Genomic DNA, 18,067 nt, shown 5'->3' on the forward strand with positions numbered 1-18,067 from the left:
AAATTTTATTTACTTTTGGCTGTGGTGGGTCTTCGTTGTTGGGGTCTTCGTTGCTGCGTGCTTGCTTTCTGTAGTTGCGGTGTGCGGGCTTCTCATTGCGGTGGCTTCTCTTGTTGCAGAGCACGGGCTCTAGGCGTGCGGGCTTCAGTAGTTGTGGCACACAGGCTCAATAGTTGTGGCTCGTGGGCTCTAGAGCGCAGGCTCAGTAGTTGTGGCGCACGGGCTTAGTTGCTTCCCAGCATGTGGGATCCTCCCGGACCAGCGCTTGAACCCGTGTCCCCTGCATTGGCAGGAGGATTCTTAACCACTGTGCCACCAGGGAAGTCCCTCCCTGCCAGTCGTCTTAAGGCTGTTTTCGTATTTCATTTTCTTCAGAAAGCTGCCTCTGATTTCCTTCAAGCTGGAATAAATGTCTTGTCATTATGTGCACACCTCTGCTATGTCTCTCTGCCTCCGTCTCCACCCCAGTTGTAAGCCTCTTCAGGGCAAGGATTTTTTCTTCCATTTTGTATCTTTATCATGTTTCCTGCATAGTACCATACATATATTAGGTGCCTTATTGTATGTTTTTTTTAATTAATTTTCAATCAAATTTGAGTTAAGGGAGAGAGAACAGAAGAGTATTGGCAACCTATTTTATTCTCGTTTATGTTGTGTTTAATGTTAGTAGAGAGAGGTTGGTGGGAGAATCATCAAATCCAATTTTCTTTTACTTGGATTTAGGTGTCAAGAGAATGGGCAAGCAGTTCAATTGTGTTGAACTATGGCGAACGCACTCTCCTGCCACTTAAGTTTACTGATCCCTGGGGACTGAGCAGACAACCTGGCTAATGAATCATGTTTTCTCTCCTAGAACATCCGTCCCATTGCTACAGGGAATAATCCACCCCGTTATCGACTGCTTATGAGTGATGGATTGAATACTCTGTCTTGTACGTATGATGTATGAATCTAGGAATTTGTATTTAAGTAATAAAAGTGCACCCAACACTATGATTGCAGTAATTGGAGCATTCCAGAAGTCTACATTGGCTTGGCTCTGCCTTCGTAAAGACAGAATTGCAGCTGGCAGAGAGCATTCTAACAATAGACTGGGTCGAGTGGAAAGCTGCCACTTGGCTTAATTAATTTTGTCTAACTGGTGCTTTGTGCTTTCTTTGATTAATTTCCCTTAGGATGATATTGACATTTAGTGAATATGATTGGTTAGCTGTCCTATACTTGTCTTTTTGGGGTTTTATTTCTGTGTTGGAAGCTTTACAGGGAGAAAGAGAATTTGCAGAGTATATACTTACTATCTCTAATCACAAGGTGAAGGACCTAGAAAAGATTTTTTAGTCTTTGTCATGAAACCTGAATGATGGAAAAGATGATTTGGGGCACTTTAAGAAATACTTAATTTCAGAGTAGCAGCAGCTGTTTAATGCACATCAAATTAATACTGTTTTTCACTATGCAGAGTCTGAGTAGTTTTAATATTTAAGGCATTGTTTTTCTTTGCTGGTACAGGTATGATCGGCTTTTAGATTGTCATGACTGAAATGTTTTAGAGACTGAAGTAATCTCTGTGCTTTTCAGCTTTCATGTTGGCAACACAGTTGAACCCTCTTGTTGAGGAAGAACGATTGTCTAGCAACTGTATTTGCCAGATTAACCGATTTATTGTGAACACTCTGAAAGATGGAAGGTATGTGGTATCTTTTTTTCTGTTCTATTATGTTGTATAATGGGACTAATTTTTGAACAGAGAAGTTCATTGGATGCCAAAATTCAATTAGAAGTCGAAAAGCTTTCAGCTAAGAATTTACAACTATTGAGTTCTGAACTCAGGCAACTAAAATGTGGCACCAAAAGGAGAAAAATATGGAACCGAACTGGAAGTTTCACAGCAGGAAATTAAAGCCGAATGCAGAACTCTTATTTCTAATCTCTTCAGCAGCACTGATTTTAGGATTCTCTTTTTAAGTATCTTTTAATGAAATGGGATCACTTATTAGGGCAAAAGAAGATATAATTAATTATGTAACACTGCCCTTTTTGCAGTCTTGAATCTTTCATAGTAAACGCTTTCTTCAGCCAACAGAGTATGCTAAATACCTGCAAGATGCTACATGCTAGAGATACAGTGGTGAACAGAACTGTTATTCACACCTGATTAACCACTGCTGAAATATGACGTTTTTTGTTGGCTAGCAGAGTCATATTTGCCAAATCTAGGGCAATTTAAAAGTCGAAATAAAAATAGGGACTCCCCAGTGGTCCACTGGTTAAGACTTTGCACTCCCAGTGCAGGGGGCCTGGGTTCGATCCCTGGTCAGGGAACTAGATGCCGCATGCTGCAACTAAAAGATCCTCATGCCGGAACGAAGATCGGGCACGCGGCAACGAAGATCCCGCCTGCCACAACTAAGACCCGGCGCAGCCAAATAAATAAATAAATGATTAATTAATTGAAAGTAAGTAAGTAAGTAAATAAATAAATAGTAACAGACTGCAACCTACTGAATAAAATAAGAATTTGTAAGTCCATACTGAATAAATGAATACGGGGGGTGGGGAACAGAAAGCTTTTTCTTACAATAGAATGCCATATAAAAATGTAAATGGATTGATGGAATTAGAAAATCACCATTTGGCAACCGTCGTAGTATTAATTCAGGCAGGAAACATTAATAGGTGCTATGTAAGTTTCCTGTGGCTGCCGTAACAAATTACTGCAAATTTGGTGGTTTAGAACAACAGAAATTATTTTCCCTGGAAGTTAGAAGTTGAAGTCAGTTTCACCGGGCTGAGATCATGGTGTCGGCAGGGCCCGGCTCCTTCTGGGAGCTCTGGGAGAATCCATTCCTTGCCTTTTCCAGTTTCTGGCGGTTGCTAGCATTCCTTGGCTTACGGCTGCATCACTCCAATCTCTCCCTCTATGGTCACATTATCTCTTCTTCTGTCTATGCCAGGTCTGCCTCTGCCTCCTTCTTAGAAGGATATGTGGTTGCTTTTAAGGCCCATCGGATAATCTGGGATAAAATTGCCACTTCAATCCTTAGTTTAATCACATCTGCAAAGTCCCTTTTTGCCATATAAGGTAACATTCATAGGTTCCAGGGATTAGGACTTGAATATCTTTTGGCTGGGGGTGGTCATTTAGCCTACCACAAATGCTGAAACAAGTGGTAAAAATTTGATGGAGGAACAAGTTATTTATAGGGTAAAAGTACCTCCCCAGAGCATAATTATTAATTGTAAAAGGAAAAGAAGCAACTTATAGTGGAGAAAGCTGGCAGACAGCACCTTATTCCAATGATTGACGTTAACATTACCAGTAATGGGACAAACAGAAGTCATGTATTACCTGGTAGGATGCAGTGAGAAGAACATAGCATCAGTACTATTATATTCTTGCCAAAGATGCATAATCTATATCTAATCATGAGGAAGCCTCAGGTAAATTGAGGGACATTCTATAAAATAACTGATTTTCAAATTTCAAGCATGAAAGTAAAAGAATCCTTCCAGATTCAGGGAGTCTAAAGAGATATAATTAAATATAACAAGTGATCCTGAACTGGATCCTATTGCTATTAAGCATATCATTAAGACAATTTATGAAACTTGAATGGATTCTGTGGATTAGATGGAAGAATTCTTTATGTTTCAAGTTCAGTAACTTAACCAGGCTATGTCTCAAATGTCAGTGGTTCCTTTTTTTTTCCCCCTGGTGCATGGTGCCCTTTCAGTCTGCAGTTAGGGGTTAGATCTGTCTTTTTGTTGAGATTGTTCAGTTATTCCTTAATGATCTTTTCGTTTCATTTGAGTTCCAGTTTTTACTTATGTTTCTGTTTCATTTGAGTTCCAGGATAACTTTGTTCTCCATGTATGTCTTCAGTTTGCTCTAGTCTTTTTTCTAATGCATGCATTGGATTCATTTAAGATTTTCCAACATATTATATATTATAGTTCAGTTTTTAGCTTTCTCTGTTCTGTTCCTTGATGTTTATAGTTTAAGTATGAGAAGTATAATGATACTGCTTTTGTTCTGTTTTTTCCTTAACTTTTCAAGCTCCCTTTTCTTCTCAGTCTCTTGTTTCATCTCATCTTTTGACTTTTATTGAACTCTTAGTCTTATTTTGCACACCACACTTGGGAAGTATTCCCTTTCTTGGCTTATGCTTTCCTCTAGATGGGATTGTTAATTGTCTCTGCCTCTTCTGTTCCTTTTATTTTTATACACTGTTGTGTGTTACATTGTTGCTATGTCATTTCTTTTTATCTTGTTCATGCTTAATGTGGACAGTTCTGTCCAGACTTCATTTGCTCTGACATAGTCTAGGCTAGGTACATCCCCTTGCCAACCTTCCCACTTGGGACCTGTTATCTTCCACTCCAGGCTACCTTGGAGTGCTTGAGTGGTGCTTTCTAGCCACTTTTCTCTCCTCTAGGGCATGGTATAGGGGAGGGTGGAGAGCTTTGCTGTGGTTGAGTACTAAACCTCGAGCTCCATTCACTCCAGTCTGGGGTGGAGTTCCACTCCCGTGGGCTTTGCCTTATTTCACCGCCTCAGCATGGCTGCATGCTGTGTGTTCCTTCCTGCCTCTGCTGAGAACCTGTGTGTGTACGACCAGGTTTATTCCTTACCTTGACGGTCAGTTAGGTTTAATGGTCATTTAGGTTTATTCCCAACAGTGCTTTAGCAGTCATCCTTGTACATTTATCTTTACATGCTCATGCTGTTATTTCTTAGGAGTTGTGGGGATCAAAGGACGTCTGTTGTAGAAAGTATACCAATTAACATACTCAGGAGCCTTGTGTAAGAGTACCTGTTTCTGAATAGGCAAATACACAGACAGAAATTAGATTCGTGGTTTCCAGTGGTGGGGGAATGGAGAGTGACTGCCATGGAGCACAGGGTTTCTTTTTTGGGGTGGTAGAAATGTTCTGAAGTTAGGTAGTGGTGATGCTTGCACAACTCTGTAAATATACTAAAAACCACTGAACTTTACTTTTAAAGGATAAATTTTATGGTATGTGTTCAATAAACCTGTTTTTAGGGGGAAAAAATACTTGTTTCCCCTTAACCTTGTCAACATAGCAGATATTACTGATTTTTAAAAAATAATTGCCAGTCATCATTATTTTAACTTAAATTTCTGTATTATAAAAGGAAAACAATAGATATATAAAATAATAAATTCCCGTTAGTGAGGTCAAGTGTCTTTTCATATACTTACGCTTTGTACTTTTTCTCTGAATAGCTTTTGATGATATACTTTGTCTTTTGTGTGTGTGTGTTCAGGGAGATGTGGAGGATGTGCTTTGTAAATCAGGGATATCAATTAATTCTTTGTTAGCTAATTCTTTATTAGACCTTGTAGTCTACCTTTATAGACTGTTTATGGTGTCTTGTGTTGTGGAATTAAAGAATTTTTTAAAAATTTAGTCAGTTTTGTCCATTTTTTTCTTTATGGCTTCTGAATTTTGTATTTTGCTTAGGAAGCTTCCTGACTGGGTTATTTAAAAATACTTCTTAGTTCTTCAGACATTCTGTGGATTTTTTAAAGTAGATTTTGGTTCATCTGAGGTTTTGTTTTGTTTTTTAGTTTTAAAAGCAGTGGGATTATTTTAAGTTATTTAAGGTTTTGATTTTTGTTTTTTATTGAAGTATAGTTGATACCCTATATACCCTTTTATATAGGGTATGAAGGAGGAATTTAGCTTAATTTTTCCCAAATGGATAGTCCATATCATGGAAGACTTACAGTAAGGAGTTTATTTTATTCTAAGTGTGATGGGAAGCTGTAGGCTTTCGAGCAGGGGAGTATTGGTACAGTCTGATTTAAGTTTTTTAGTTTCCAAGAGATTATTTTCATAGCTGTGTGGAGAGTTGATGGTTGGTGACAAAAACAGATAAAGAGAGACTAGTATTCCATTTATCTGACTCTGTTCTGTTTGCCATCTTTTCCTTTGATCTGTTTGTCTAGTCCCGTTGTCAGTGCCAGAGTTTGTTTTTTCTTTCTTTTTTTTTTTTTTTTTTTTGGTGACATCTTCTTGAGATATAATTCATATACCGTACAGTTCATCTATTTAAAGTGTAAAATAGTTTTTACTATATTCAGAGTTGTGCAGCGATTACTACAATTAATTTTAGAATATTTTATTGCCCTCCAAATAAACCCTGTACCCTTTAGATATCACCCCCAAACTCCCTATCCTCCCAGCCCTAGACAACCACTAATCTACTTTCTGTCTCTATAGGATTTGCTTATTCTGGACGTTTCTTATAAATGAAGTCATATAATATGTGGTCCCTTGTGGCTGACCTCTTTTACTAAGCATGATATTTTCAAGGTTCATCCATGTTGTACCACATGTCAGTACGTCATTCCTTTTTATGGCCAAATAGTATTCCATTGTATAGATATGTCACATTTTGTTTATCTAGTCGTTTGGACGTTAGGGTTGTTTCCACCTTTTCGCTATTGTGAATAATGCTGTAGACGTTTGCGTACAAGTTTTTGTGTGGACATGTTTCCATTTATTTTATATATATCTAGGAGTAGAATTGTGTGTCAAATGGTAACTTTATGATTAAATTTTTAAGGAACTGCCAGATTATTTTCCAGAGTGGCTACAGTAATTTACGTTCCCTCTAGCAATGTATGAGGGTTCCAGTTTCTCCACATCTTCATCAACACAGATAATTACATCTGCCATAGTGTTTCCAGGTAAAGTATCATCTGTAGAATATTTTAGTAACTTACAGATGATGTCTTCCTTTACTTTTTCTCCCCCCAAATTTTCTTCGTAGTTTTTCTTTCTTTTTTTTTTTCTTTTTTTAGTTTATTTATTTTTGGCTGTGTTGGGTCTTTGTTGCTGTGCGCAGGCTTTCTCTAGTTGTGGCGAGTGGAGACTACTCTTAGTTGTGGTGCTCAGGTTTCTCATTGCGGTGGTTTCTCTTGTTGCGGAGCACGGGCTCTAGGCGCACGGTAGTTGCAGCATGCGGGCTCAGTAGTGGCTCGTGGGTTCCAGAACGCAGGCTCAGTAGTTGTGGTGTACGGGCTTAGTTGCTCCGCGGCATGTGGGATCTTCCCACACCAGGGCTCGAACGTGTGTCCCCTGCATTGGCAGGCAGATTCTTAACCACTGCACCACCAGGGAAGCCCACCTGGTAGTTTTTCTATATTTATTCTTCCATATTTATTATTCTTCTTCCATGTTTATTCTTTCAAGTATCAAAAAAAAAAACAACAAAAGTCCTGTCGGAATACAAAGAACTGCAGTAAATTTACATAGTATTTGATACTAAGTCCATTCAAGAATATGGTATGTGAATCCCTATATATCCTGTTATCTGTCTTCAGATTATCACTTGATATCCAATCTTGTTTTATCTAAATACCTTCCACATCTACCCTCCTCTATAATTTTGAAGCAAATCTCGGACATATTTTTTCCTCCACAAATATTTTAGTATATATCTTTAAAAGGTAGTAATTCTTTTTTAAAAATTCCATTTTTACACCTAAAATATCAAATACTCTGTCACTGTTCAGTTTCCAACTATTCATGTGTGTGTGTAATTAATTTGTCTGTATCAGGATCCAAAGTAAAGTTCACACTGCAGTAGGTTGATAGTTCTTTTAAGTCTCTATGAATCTAGTTCCTCCTCCATATCTTTTTTCCTCCCTTAGTGTTTATTTGTTGAAGAAACCAGGTCATTTGTACTTTATCCTCATGCACCGTTTCCCACAGTCTGGATTTTGCTGATTATATCTTTATAAAGTTGTAATGTGTCCTTGTCATCTGTGTTTTCTGTGAGTTGATATTGGTGTATTCTTTTGATGTGTTGCTGGATTCATCTTGCTGATATTTTAGTTAGGATGTATGTATATTACAAAATAAAATTAGTGGGTTTTTTTCGTGTGTTTTTTCTTAGGTTTTGGTATTAGGGTAATGCTAAATGATAATAAGCCTTCCATTTTTCTATGTTATCCAAAATTTGGATACTTTTGGAAGGTAGTTAAAATACCACTAAATATCTATCAGAGAGTTTTTATAGTGAATCTGTATGTAATATTCAGAAACAGATAGTTTCAAGCTTATTTTATTGAAGTAATATAACCTTGATATGAAAACTTGATAAAGGTAGCACAAACTGATCAATTGCATGTGAAAATCCAAAATACAGCAGTCAGACCATTTAAAGAATCCATCACAATGAGGTTGGGCTTATTATTGCTTAAATAATTGCTCCAGACCATCTACTCTTTTTTTTTTTTCCTTTTGGCTGCGCTGTGTGGCATGCAGGATCTTAGTTCCCCGACCAGGAATCAAACCTGTCCTCCCTCCAGTGGGAGCATGGAGTCCTAACCGCTGGACTACCAGGGAATTGAGTTTCCCATCTACTATATTTAATGTCCATCTCAACTATGCTAATTCAGGCCCCGTCAGTTCTTCCTTCTGTTGTTCCCTCTGCCTCCAGTTGTGTTCCCCTCAAACTCCTTCATATTGCAGTCCTCTTTAAAATACGAACGTGATTGTGACATTCTTGTTCAAGCACGTATTGAGCAACTACTGTGGACCAGTTGCTACAGTAAACACTGAAGGATACCTGCCATTACCGAAAGTGCAGTTTAGTAAGAGAAATAGATAATAAATAATGAATACACAACTAAAATATATCATATGTGAGTAAATAATCAAATAATGAACATAATTAACCCAAATATTAATAATTATATGTCAATATATATTAATTAAACCTGAGAGAAGTGACCTGAAGGAAAGAAATGATGGCTGTAGAAAGGAGTATAACAGAAAACTGATCTAAACCAAAGATTAAGGAAGCGTCTGAATATTAGATGAGGCAGAATGAGAGACCATCACAATCAGAAAGCGGCGTGTACAGAGGCCTTGTGGCAGGAGAGAGCGGAATGTACACCAAGAGCTGGAAGGAAACAGATGGTGGAGAGCAGAGCACCACGGGGAAACGGCGCGAGGTGAGCTGGAGAGGTTAGTGCGAGGCCAGACCTTACAGAGCCTCGTAGGCTGTGTGAAAAGGTTTTTAACTTTTGGCCGAAGGTCCTTGAGAAGTTATTGAAAGGTTTTAATCAGAATTAAAGATGGACAAAGAATTGGAAGTTCTTAGTTAATAGTAATCACAATAAAAAATATCTATAGTCACGGTTTTCACTGGGAAAAGGTAATTGTTCAGCTAAGTATATGTTTCTGAAAACAGATCATCTCTTGTGCCACATATTCTTGGGTTTAGTAATCTAAATTCTTATCATGTCATTTGCTCCTTGAAGATACAGTATGTAGTAAGGACACTGCATTTTAATTAAGGAACTAGCTGGGAAATGAAAACCCTGCAATCATAAAAGCCCTTGATAATGATACAATGAAAGATTAGGGAAATATTTATGTAGGAATTGATATCATATGTTTCTCAAGTTATTCAGTAATGAAAAACAATTGACAAAGGGAAATAGATTTATCACAGTGATTATTGGGGGAAGCTTTTTAAGTAGCTTGTTGTTTGAAGGGCTTCTGAATTTATTTTTTCTAACATGTTTCTATTTCTTTGCCTTTGTAGGAGAGTGATTATTTTGATGGAGTTAGAAGTTTTGAAATCAGCTGAAGAAGTTGGATTAAAGATTGGCAATCCAGTGCCCTATAATGAAGGTAAAATGTTTTTTATAGGTTCTAGCACTCAATTGAATACCTCTTCATAGATTTGGAATTCTTCCTTTTGATATAGTTTGATTTGTTACTCTTACTAAAACTAGTGATTTGGGAGTCTAGCAACCCAGGTTATTCTTTCATTTTTTTTTTTTTCAGTACTGAAGAAATGATGGTAGGACTCTGTAAAGGAAAACCTCTCTGTTTTTCTCTACACACAACAGTCATTGTACATACTTCTGGCTCTTCTGTGACCAGATGTATGGGGTTTTTTTCTTCCCCCTGATAAGCAATTCTCCAGTTCTCTGTGGACACCAGCTGGGTCTCCTACAATTCAATTTAGTTCTGACACTAGCTACCTGGAGTTAGCCTCAGATTTCACAGGGTAAGGGCTCAGTTCCACTGGACTGCCTCCACCCCTCACCCCCTCTCCCCTTCAGTCCAGAGTCCAGGCTGGGACTTCCCTGGTGGCGCAGTAGTTAAGAATCCGCCTGCCATTGCAGGGGACACGGGTTCGAGCCCTGGTCCGGGAAGATCCCACATGCCGCGGCGCAACTAAGCCTGTGCGCCACAACTGCTGAGCCTGTGCTCTAGAGCCTGCAAGCCACAACTACTGAGCCCACGCTCCGCAACTACTGAAGCCTGCGTCTCTAGAGCCCGTGCTCCACAACAAGAGAAGACACCGCAATGAGAAGCCCGCGCACCGCAACGAAGAGTAGCCCCTGCGCGCCGTGGCTAGAGAAAGCCCGCGTGCAGCAACGAAGACCCAACGCAGCCAAAAATAAATAAATAAAACTAAAAATATAAAAAAAAAAGTAAGTCCAGGTTGTTATCTATGCTTCTGACCAACTGGCTATAAATTGTAGCTTCCTACAACTCCCTCCTCAGGTTCAATTAGAGTGATTTGCTAGAGTGGCTCACAGAGCTCAGAGAAACAATTTACTTACGAGATTACCGGTTTATCACAAAGGCTATAACTCAGGAACAGTGAGGTAGAAGGGCAGGCATAAGGCGAGGTATGGGGAAAGGGGTGCAGAGCTTCCATGCCCTCGGTGTGCCATCTACCTCGGACCTTCATGTGTTCACCAACAGAGGCTCCCCAAATCCTGCCCTTTGGGGTTTTTATGGAGGCTTCCTTACTTGGGCATGATTGATTGAATCATTGGTGATTAGTTCGAGGGGCTGCTCCAGCCCCTCTAGCAGTTATTTTGAGTATCTTAGTCTGTAATGTCGGTCTCCCAAAAGGGGAAGAAGAGAAAAATGAAGTGGGAAGAAAGGGTGCCAGCCCCTTAAATCCCTGGAAAGCACTTCAGCAGAGGGCTCAGGGCTTGCAACACTGGAGGAAGCAACAGCAATGGTCACTGTCTCTTTGCACCTCTGTGATCAGAAGCAGCATTCACAGCACAGATCGCCAATATATGGAGGACAGGGTCCTTTCTGCCCACCTCAGTTCCAGAAACTGTGTGCAGGCTGCTACAGGAACAGGTCCACTGCTGTGTGCCACATGGCTGAGGGGCGGGGAATGGGTAGCTGTTACTGTGCTAAGGGCTGGTATTGGTGGAAATTCACCAACCAAGCCTTCCCCTGAAGTTGCAAGCCTTCTATAGACTTCTGAATTCAAAGTAGTTATAACAGACGAATTCTGCCAGTGCAGTTGTAGTCTAGGTTGAGAGAGAGATTCCTGGTGCTTCCTACTCTGCTGTCTTTCCAGAATCCTTTCAACAGTGATTATCTCTTGATAATAACTTTTATTTTCTTGTGAAAATATATAGGAAAGCCCAATGAAATCAGAAAAATTTAATTACTTTAAACAAGAGAGACAATAATAGTTTAGAAAAAAAGTCAAAAGAATCATCAAATCACTGACTCGAGAAAGCTTGTCTGCCCCTCCATCAAGTCAAATAAATATGAAGTGAGAGGGAATTCCCTGGTGGTCCAGTGGTTAGGACTCCATGTGCTCACTGCTGAGGGCCCGGGTTCAATCTCTGGTCTGGGAACTAGGATCCCACAAGCCGTGCGGCACGGCCAAAAAAAAAAAGTAGAGCCTCATTGTTCACCAAGATAAATTCCAGATTTGTTTAAAAAGTTAAAAAATGAAACCATTAAAAATAATAAAGGGGCTTCCCTGGTGGCGCAGTGGTTGAGAATCTGCCTGCCAATGCAAGGGACGCGGGTTCGAGCCCTGGTCTGGGAAGATCCCACATGCCGTGGAGCGGCTGGGCCCATGAGCCACAATTGCTGAGCCTGCGCGTCTGGAGCCTGTGCTCCACAACAAGAGAGACCGCGATAGTGAGAGGCCCGCGCACCGCGATGAAGAGTGGCCCCCGCTTGCCGCAACTAGAGAAAGCCCTTGCACAGTAACGAAGACCCAACACAGCCATGAATAGATAAATAATAAATAAAAATTAAAAAAAAAAAATAGGGACCTCCCTGGTGGCGCAGTGGTTAAGAATCCACCTGCCAATGCAGGGGACACAGGTTCGATCCCTGGTCTGGCAACATCCCACATGCCGTGGAGCAACTAAGCCCGTGCTCCACAACTACTGAGCCTGCACTCTAGAGCCCATGAGCCACAACTACTGAAGCCCACGCGCCTAGAGCCCGTGCTCCGCAACAAGAGAAGCCCCTGCAATGAGAAGCCTGCACGCAACAATGAAGACCCAACGCAGCCAAAAATAAATTTTAAAAAATAAATAAATAAAGAGAATGGGGGGCTTCACTGGTGGTCCAGCCGGTAAGACTCTGCGCTCCCAATGCAGGGGGCCCAGGTTTGATCCCTGGTCGGGGAACTAGATCTCACATGCATGCCGCAACTAAGGAGTCCACATGCTGCAGTGAAGATCCTGCATGCCGCAACTAAGACCTGGCACAGCCAAAATAAATAAATAAAAATAAAATAAATATTTTAAAGAAATAGAATGGGGCTCTATAAATGGATTGGAATAATTCACAATGAATATTTGATTACATTAAAATTTTAAATTTTGCATGTTAGAAAGGTGTGCAAACATAAACTAGGATAAAATAGTTACAAAAGATAAGTCTGACAAAGTGTTAATCTTTAATATTTACTAAATTTTTTACAAGGGAAAATTTTTTTGTATTTATTATTATTATTATTGATATTATTTTTTTCAAGGAAAAATTCTCCAGTAGGAAAGCAGGCATTGGATGAGAAGAAACACTTCACAGTAGAAGGAAAACAAATGGCCAATACATAAGAAAAAATATTAACCCTTACTGGTCATTTTTGTATTGTTCCTTTAACTATTACATCTTGTTCCTTTAAGTATTATCACCTTTAAGTATTATGTTAGCTGTAGGTTTTTCATAGATTCTTTTTATCACTATGAGGAAGTTTACTTCTATTCCTCGGTTGCTGAGAGTTTTGATCAGGAATAAAAGGTGAATTTTGCCAATTTTTTTTCTGTGTCTGTTGATGATCATATCGTTTTTCTTTTTTCATTGGTTAATTATATTCATTAATTTTTGAATGCTAAACCAATCTATGATTTCTGGGGTACGTCTTATGTCATGATCTCTTTCTACTTTTTATGTATTGTTGGATTTGATTTGCTAAATCAAGCAAATCCACTTGATGTGATGTGATTTTGTTTAGAATTTTTACATCTATATTATGAGGGGTATTGGTCTGTAATTTTGTCATACCTTGTCTAATTTTGGTATCATAGTAATCCTGGCCTCAGAGAATGAGTTAGAAAGTGTCCCCTCTTAAATTTTATGCAAAAGTTTATGTGGAATTGGTATTAATTCTTTCTTAAGTATTTTGTAGAGTTTACCAGTGAAAGCATCTGGCCCTGATACATATATATTTTTTTATGGAACGGCTTTAAACTACAAATGCAGTTTCTGTAACAGATACATAGTCATTCACATTGATTGTGTGTTGCAAGAAATTTGACCATGTTATTTAAGTTGTTGAATTTATTGGCCTATATCAAAGTAAATAGAATAAATGTTCCAATTAAAAGGCAGAAACTATCAGATTGGATAAAATAAATATAGTCCCTTATTATCCTTTCAGTGTCTGTAGAAACTGTGGTGATGTCATCTCTTTTAGACCTGATATTGGTGATTTGTGTCTCTTTTTTTTCCTGATAAGTCTGACTAGGGGTTTATCAATTTTATGGACCTTTTCAAAGAATGAAGCTTTTGCTTTCCATTGTATATATAGACCACATCTTTTATCGTTTTTTTAAAAAACTTATTTATTTTTGTCTGTGTTGGGTCTTCGTTGCTGTGCGCGGGCTTTCTCTAGTTGCGGCGAGCAGGGGCTACTCTTTGTTGTGGTGCGTGGGCTTCTCATTGCAGTGGCTTCTCTTGTTGTGGAGCACAAGCTCTAGGCACGCAGGCTTCAGTAGTTGTGACACACGGGCTCAGTAGTTGTGGCTTGTGGGCTCTAGAGCGCAGGCTCAGTAGTTGTGGCACATGGGCTTAGTTGCTCCATGGCATATGGGATCTTCCCAGACCAGGGCTCGAACCCATGTCCCCTGAATTGGCAGGTGGATTCTTAACCACTGTGCCACCAGGGAAGTCCCTTCAGGTGGTTTTTTGTTTTGTTTGTTTGTTTGTTTTGTGGCCATGCCATGCAGCTGCAGGATCTTAGTTCCCCGGCCAGGGATTGAACCCAGGCCCCCTACAGTGGAAGCCTGGAGTCCTAACCACTGGACCACCAGGGAATTCCCCCTTCAGGTGTTTCTTAATGAAAATATAACCAAATACATAAATTATATATTTTCATTCATAATCCACTTTGCTTACACCAAAGGCAGGATACTATGTACACTATCTTGTCTCTTTTTTTTATCCTGTTGTGTTTTTTTAAAATTTCGGCCTAGAGATATTTTCATACATATACTTAGAGATCTTCCTTATTTTTATTTATTTATTTTTAACAGTATAGAGTATTCTGTTGTGTGACTATTCCATAGTTTAAGCAGCCCTTTATTGATGGGCACTTGGGTGTTTCCATACTCTGGCTATTAAAACAGTGCTGCAGCAGATAACTTTATACATATGCAGGTACATGGTCAGAGGGGGTTTGATTGCCAGAGGTGAGATTGTTGGATCAATGGATAAATGCCTTTGTGGTGGGTAGATATGCTTGGGTTCCCTCCATAGGATAGTATCATTTTGCATTCCAGCAGTATGTGAAAATACTGGTTTCTTCACAGCTATGCCAACAGAATATGTTGTTAATCTTTTGATTTTTTTTACCAATCTAATAGATGAAAACTCACATCTCAATGTAGTGTTTAATTTGTATTCTGAGCAAGGTTAGTATCCTTTTAAATGTTTAAGGGCTTTTTATTCTCTGTGAACTGTTGTGTTGTCCATTTTTCTTTTGGGTTGTGTATCTTTTTCTTCTCAATTTTTAAGAGAGTTCTTTAAAAAAAATAGAGGAATTAGTCCTTTGTCTCTGATATGAATTACAATGTCTTTCTGACTTTGCTTATGGTGTTTTTTTTGCTATGCAGCAGTTTACTTTTGTTTTTATGAAGTTGAATTTTCCAGTTCTTTTTTTTTTTTTTTAATGACTTTGGGGTTTTGAGCCATAGTTAGAAAGGTTTTCCTCACTGAGTTATAAGGTATTCACCCATGTTTTATTCTAGTACTTGTGCGGTTTCATTGTTTGTATTTAAATCATCCATGCTGCTTCTCTCTTACAGTTGTGATGTCTTGATTTGTGGTGTTTTGGGCTTCACTTTCACATAATTTGCAATTTGTCTTTTTCCCCTAGTTTCACTAAAGATGCAGTCTGTATGTGAGATGTTTGTTTATGGGACGGGTATTCATTCTTCTTGTTGCTCTCTATGATTTTTAGAAGAAGTAGGAAGGTTTTGGACTAGGTCATCACCATGCTTCTTCCAGAAATGGAATGTTCTAGATTTAATTTTTACCTACACCAAACATAATAATTTGGTGCTTTAAATTGGAAAGGGAAAGCTGGAGCCTATTCAGGTAAAATTCTAAAATATTAAATTGGAACATCACAATTGTTTTGCAGTAGTAAAATTTTGTTAAAATGAGCACATTGGTTATCTTATTCTCAGCTTTTAGGAAGGAGAGTCAAGACAAAGTGATACTTAGAATCTCTATGAAATCTTTGGATGCCTTAGGGGTGAGGGAGAGATGATTATGCCCAACTTATCACCTTTCGCCAGATTTCTTACATTTTTTATGTTGTATTTAATTGAATGGTTGCTTTGGACATTTTGCCTTTCAGGGGCAAAAGTATTTGAGGTAAAGATGGAGATAAAAGGGTTAAAAGATGATTACCACTTGAGGTCTGAACTATACAACTGTGGAAAACACTCCTTTGTCTCAATACCCAGTTCCTCTGGCTCTTCCCTTTCTTCAGGGTCTGTTAAAGTGCAGAGGGATGAGATGAAATTTTGCTGTTAAAGAGTATTTGCTATTGAATTTCATTGTAACTGGATCAGTAACACATTGTTACTTGGGCCATCATGAAAATAGTTTTGTTATAGTGACTACTACCTTATGGGTGTATTTGACAGAAGTGGTTTCTAATTGTCTATTGGAAAGCAAGGAGACTGTTATTAGTAGATAGAGAACTAAAGTTAGATTTGTATCCTCCTAGCACCTAACCCAGACCTGTGACGTATCAGATGACCTAACTCACTAGACCCAGCCCAGAAATAGGCAGAGGAATTGCAAAATGTGCATTGAAATTGTCTGATGGTACTAGTACCACATTAAGTAAAGATACTTAGAGAATTTTCAAAATGTGAGAAGTAAAATTTCAAACATAGTTCATTTTTCATACAATATTGGGTTGGATGGCTTTAAATCTCCCATATTTACCATTATATAGTTTTTAATCAGTATGTATATTAGTTCTATGAACCTACACTATTTCTAACCACAGTATTATACTTAGACTTAAATTTCGTAGCTTGTTGCTTAGTTATTAGTATCACTCATTATTGAAGGATACTAGCTGGAATTTTTTTCAGCCTGACTCTGTCCATTTTCTGCCAATAAGAAATTGTAATTATTGGATCAATGGATAAATGCCTTGGAAATGGATTATTGACTCTTCCTTAAATTCTTTGTGGTGGTTGTTAAGAAAGTAATTGTTGGTAGAAATTGAGTTTTTTGTTACTCTGTATACTCTGTTGTCTGTCGGCTGATTTTTCTCAGCTGGTGGCTCATTTACTATTATAATGATAATAAAAATGATAGGTGTGAGTGCAAGTAACTTGAGGAGCTAGAGTCTGCTTTTAAATATCCTATATCCCTCCTGGGTCAGAGCCGGTGATAGGAAGCTAGCATACAGCAAAAAGGTCTAAGAATTATGACCTTGATCCACCTTATTGGAATGATTTGGTTTGCAGGTGACATAAAACTGAAGATTATCAGAAGTTGAATATCTGTATTACTGCTTTGGGGTATAATTTTAATTTTTAGGGAGATTATTATTTAGTTGTGTACTGATTTCTTTTACATCTTATGGTCATTGGTTGTATTGTAGTGCATTAAATTGAAGGGCAGTTGTTGCTATTTAGAATGCACTAACATTCTTGCCATCCATTTGGCTTGGGAATGTCTCTTGTCTCTTGTGCCAGATTTACAAATGTGGTCCAAAGCAGGAATTAAGGATTGCTCTAATAAATGGATTAGTAGCTTTTCCTAACTACCAGATATTGTGGTTATTAGTTATGTTTTATATAATTAGAGTTCTGGCTTCCAGAATTGGTTGCTTAGGATTAAAAATTAACTAGATGGTGGTGAAGTTGAATAGATCTAGTCAGACAAACCTGGGTTCAAGACTAGGTTCTGTCTCTTCCTGTGTGACTCTGGGCAAGTTCCTTGACCTCTTAAACCCACTTTTCTCATCTGTTAAATGAGTACAATAATACTATCTATATATTTTATAGAGAGAGCTAAAGAGTAAACGGAATAATGCACTTAACCTTGTACCTGGTACATAGTAAGCATTCAAAAAATTGTAGCTATTATGAACATGTCTATTACAGGGCCTAATTGGAGTCTTGTTAAATATACTATTTTCATTGACTCTAAGAATCCAATGATTATAAAACTATACCATTATATTATGTACTACTAAAAAGAAATTATAGCATTAATTTTAATCCATATGTTAAAATGTTTAAAAATCTTGATCTTGCAATAGGTAAATAGATAAGTTACATTTTAAAAAATTGTGGTAAAATACACGTAACATAAAATTTACATCTTAGTCATTTTTTGTGTTGTATCGTTCAGTGACGTTCAGTACAGTCATTGTCATGCAACCGCCACCACCATCCACCTCCAGAGCTCTTTCATCACCCCAAACTGAAGCTCTGCACCCATTAAACAGTCACTCCCCACTCCCACCCATCCC

General features: G+C 38.4%; 1 protein-coding gene across 2 annotated transcripts in view; it reads left to right on the forward strand.

Moving 5' to 3' along the window:
* RPA1 (replication protein A1) overlaps window positions 1–18,067 on the forward strand; it is a 51,475-nt gene that overhangs the window by 13,432 nt on the left and 19,976 nt on the right. Inside the window, exons 3-5 of one of the 2 annotated variants that reach the window (XM_036836824.1) lie at window positions 854–932; window positions 1,579–1,687; window positions 9,590–9,678. In XM_036836824.1, the coding sequence (XP_036692719.1) occupies window positions 854–932; window positions 1,579–1,687; window positions 9,590–9,678 (277 nt within the window). Of the gene's footprint in view, window positions 1–853; window positions 933–1,578; window positions 1,688–8,851; window positions 8,994–9,589; window positions 9,679–18,067 lie in introns of those variants that run through there. The other variant, XM_036836825.1, reaches the window with a different exon arrangement.

The sequence above is a fragment of the Balaenoptera musculus genome, chromosome 20, assembly GCF_009873245.2.
Source record: "Balaenoptera musculus isolate JJ_BM4_2016_0621 chromosome 20, mBalMus1.pri.v3, whole genome shotgun sequence".
NCBI classification, from domain to species: Eukaryota; Metazoa; Chordata; class Mammalia; order Artiodactyla; family Balaenopteridae; genus Balaenoptera; species Balaenoptera musculus.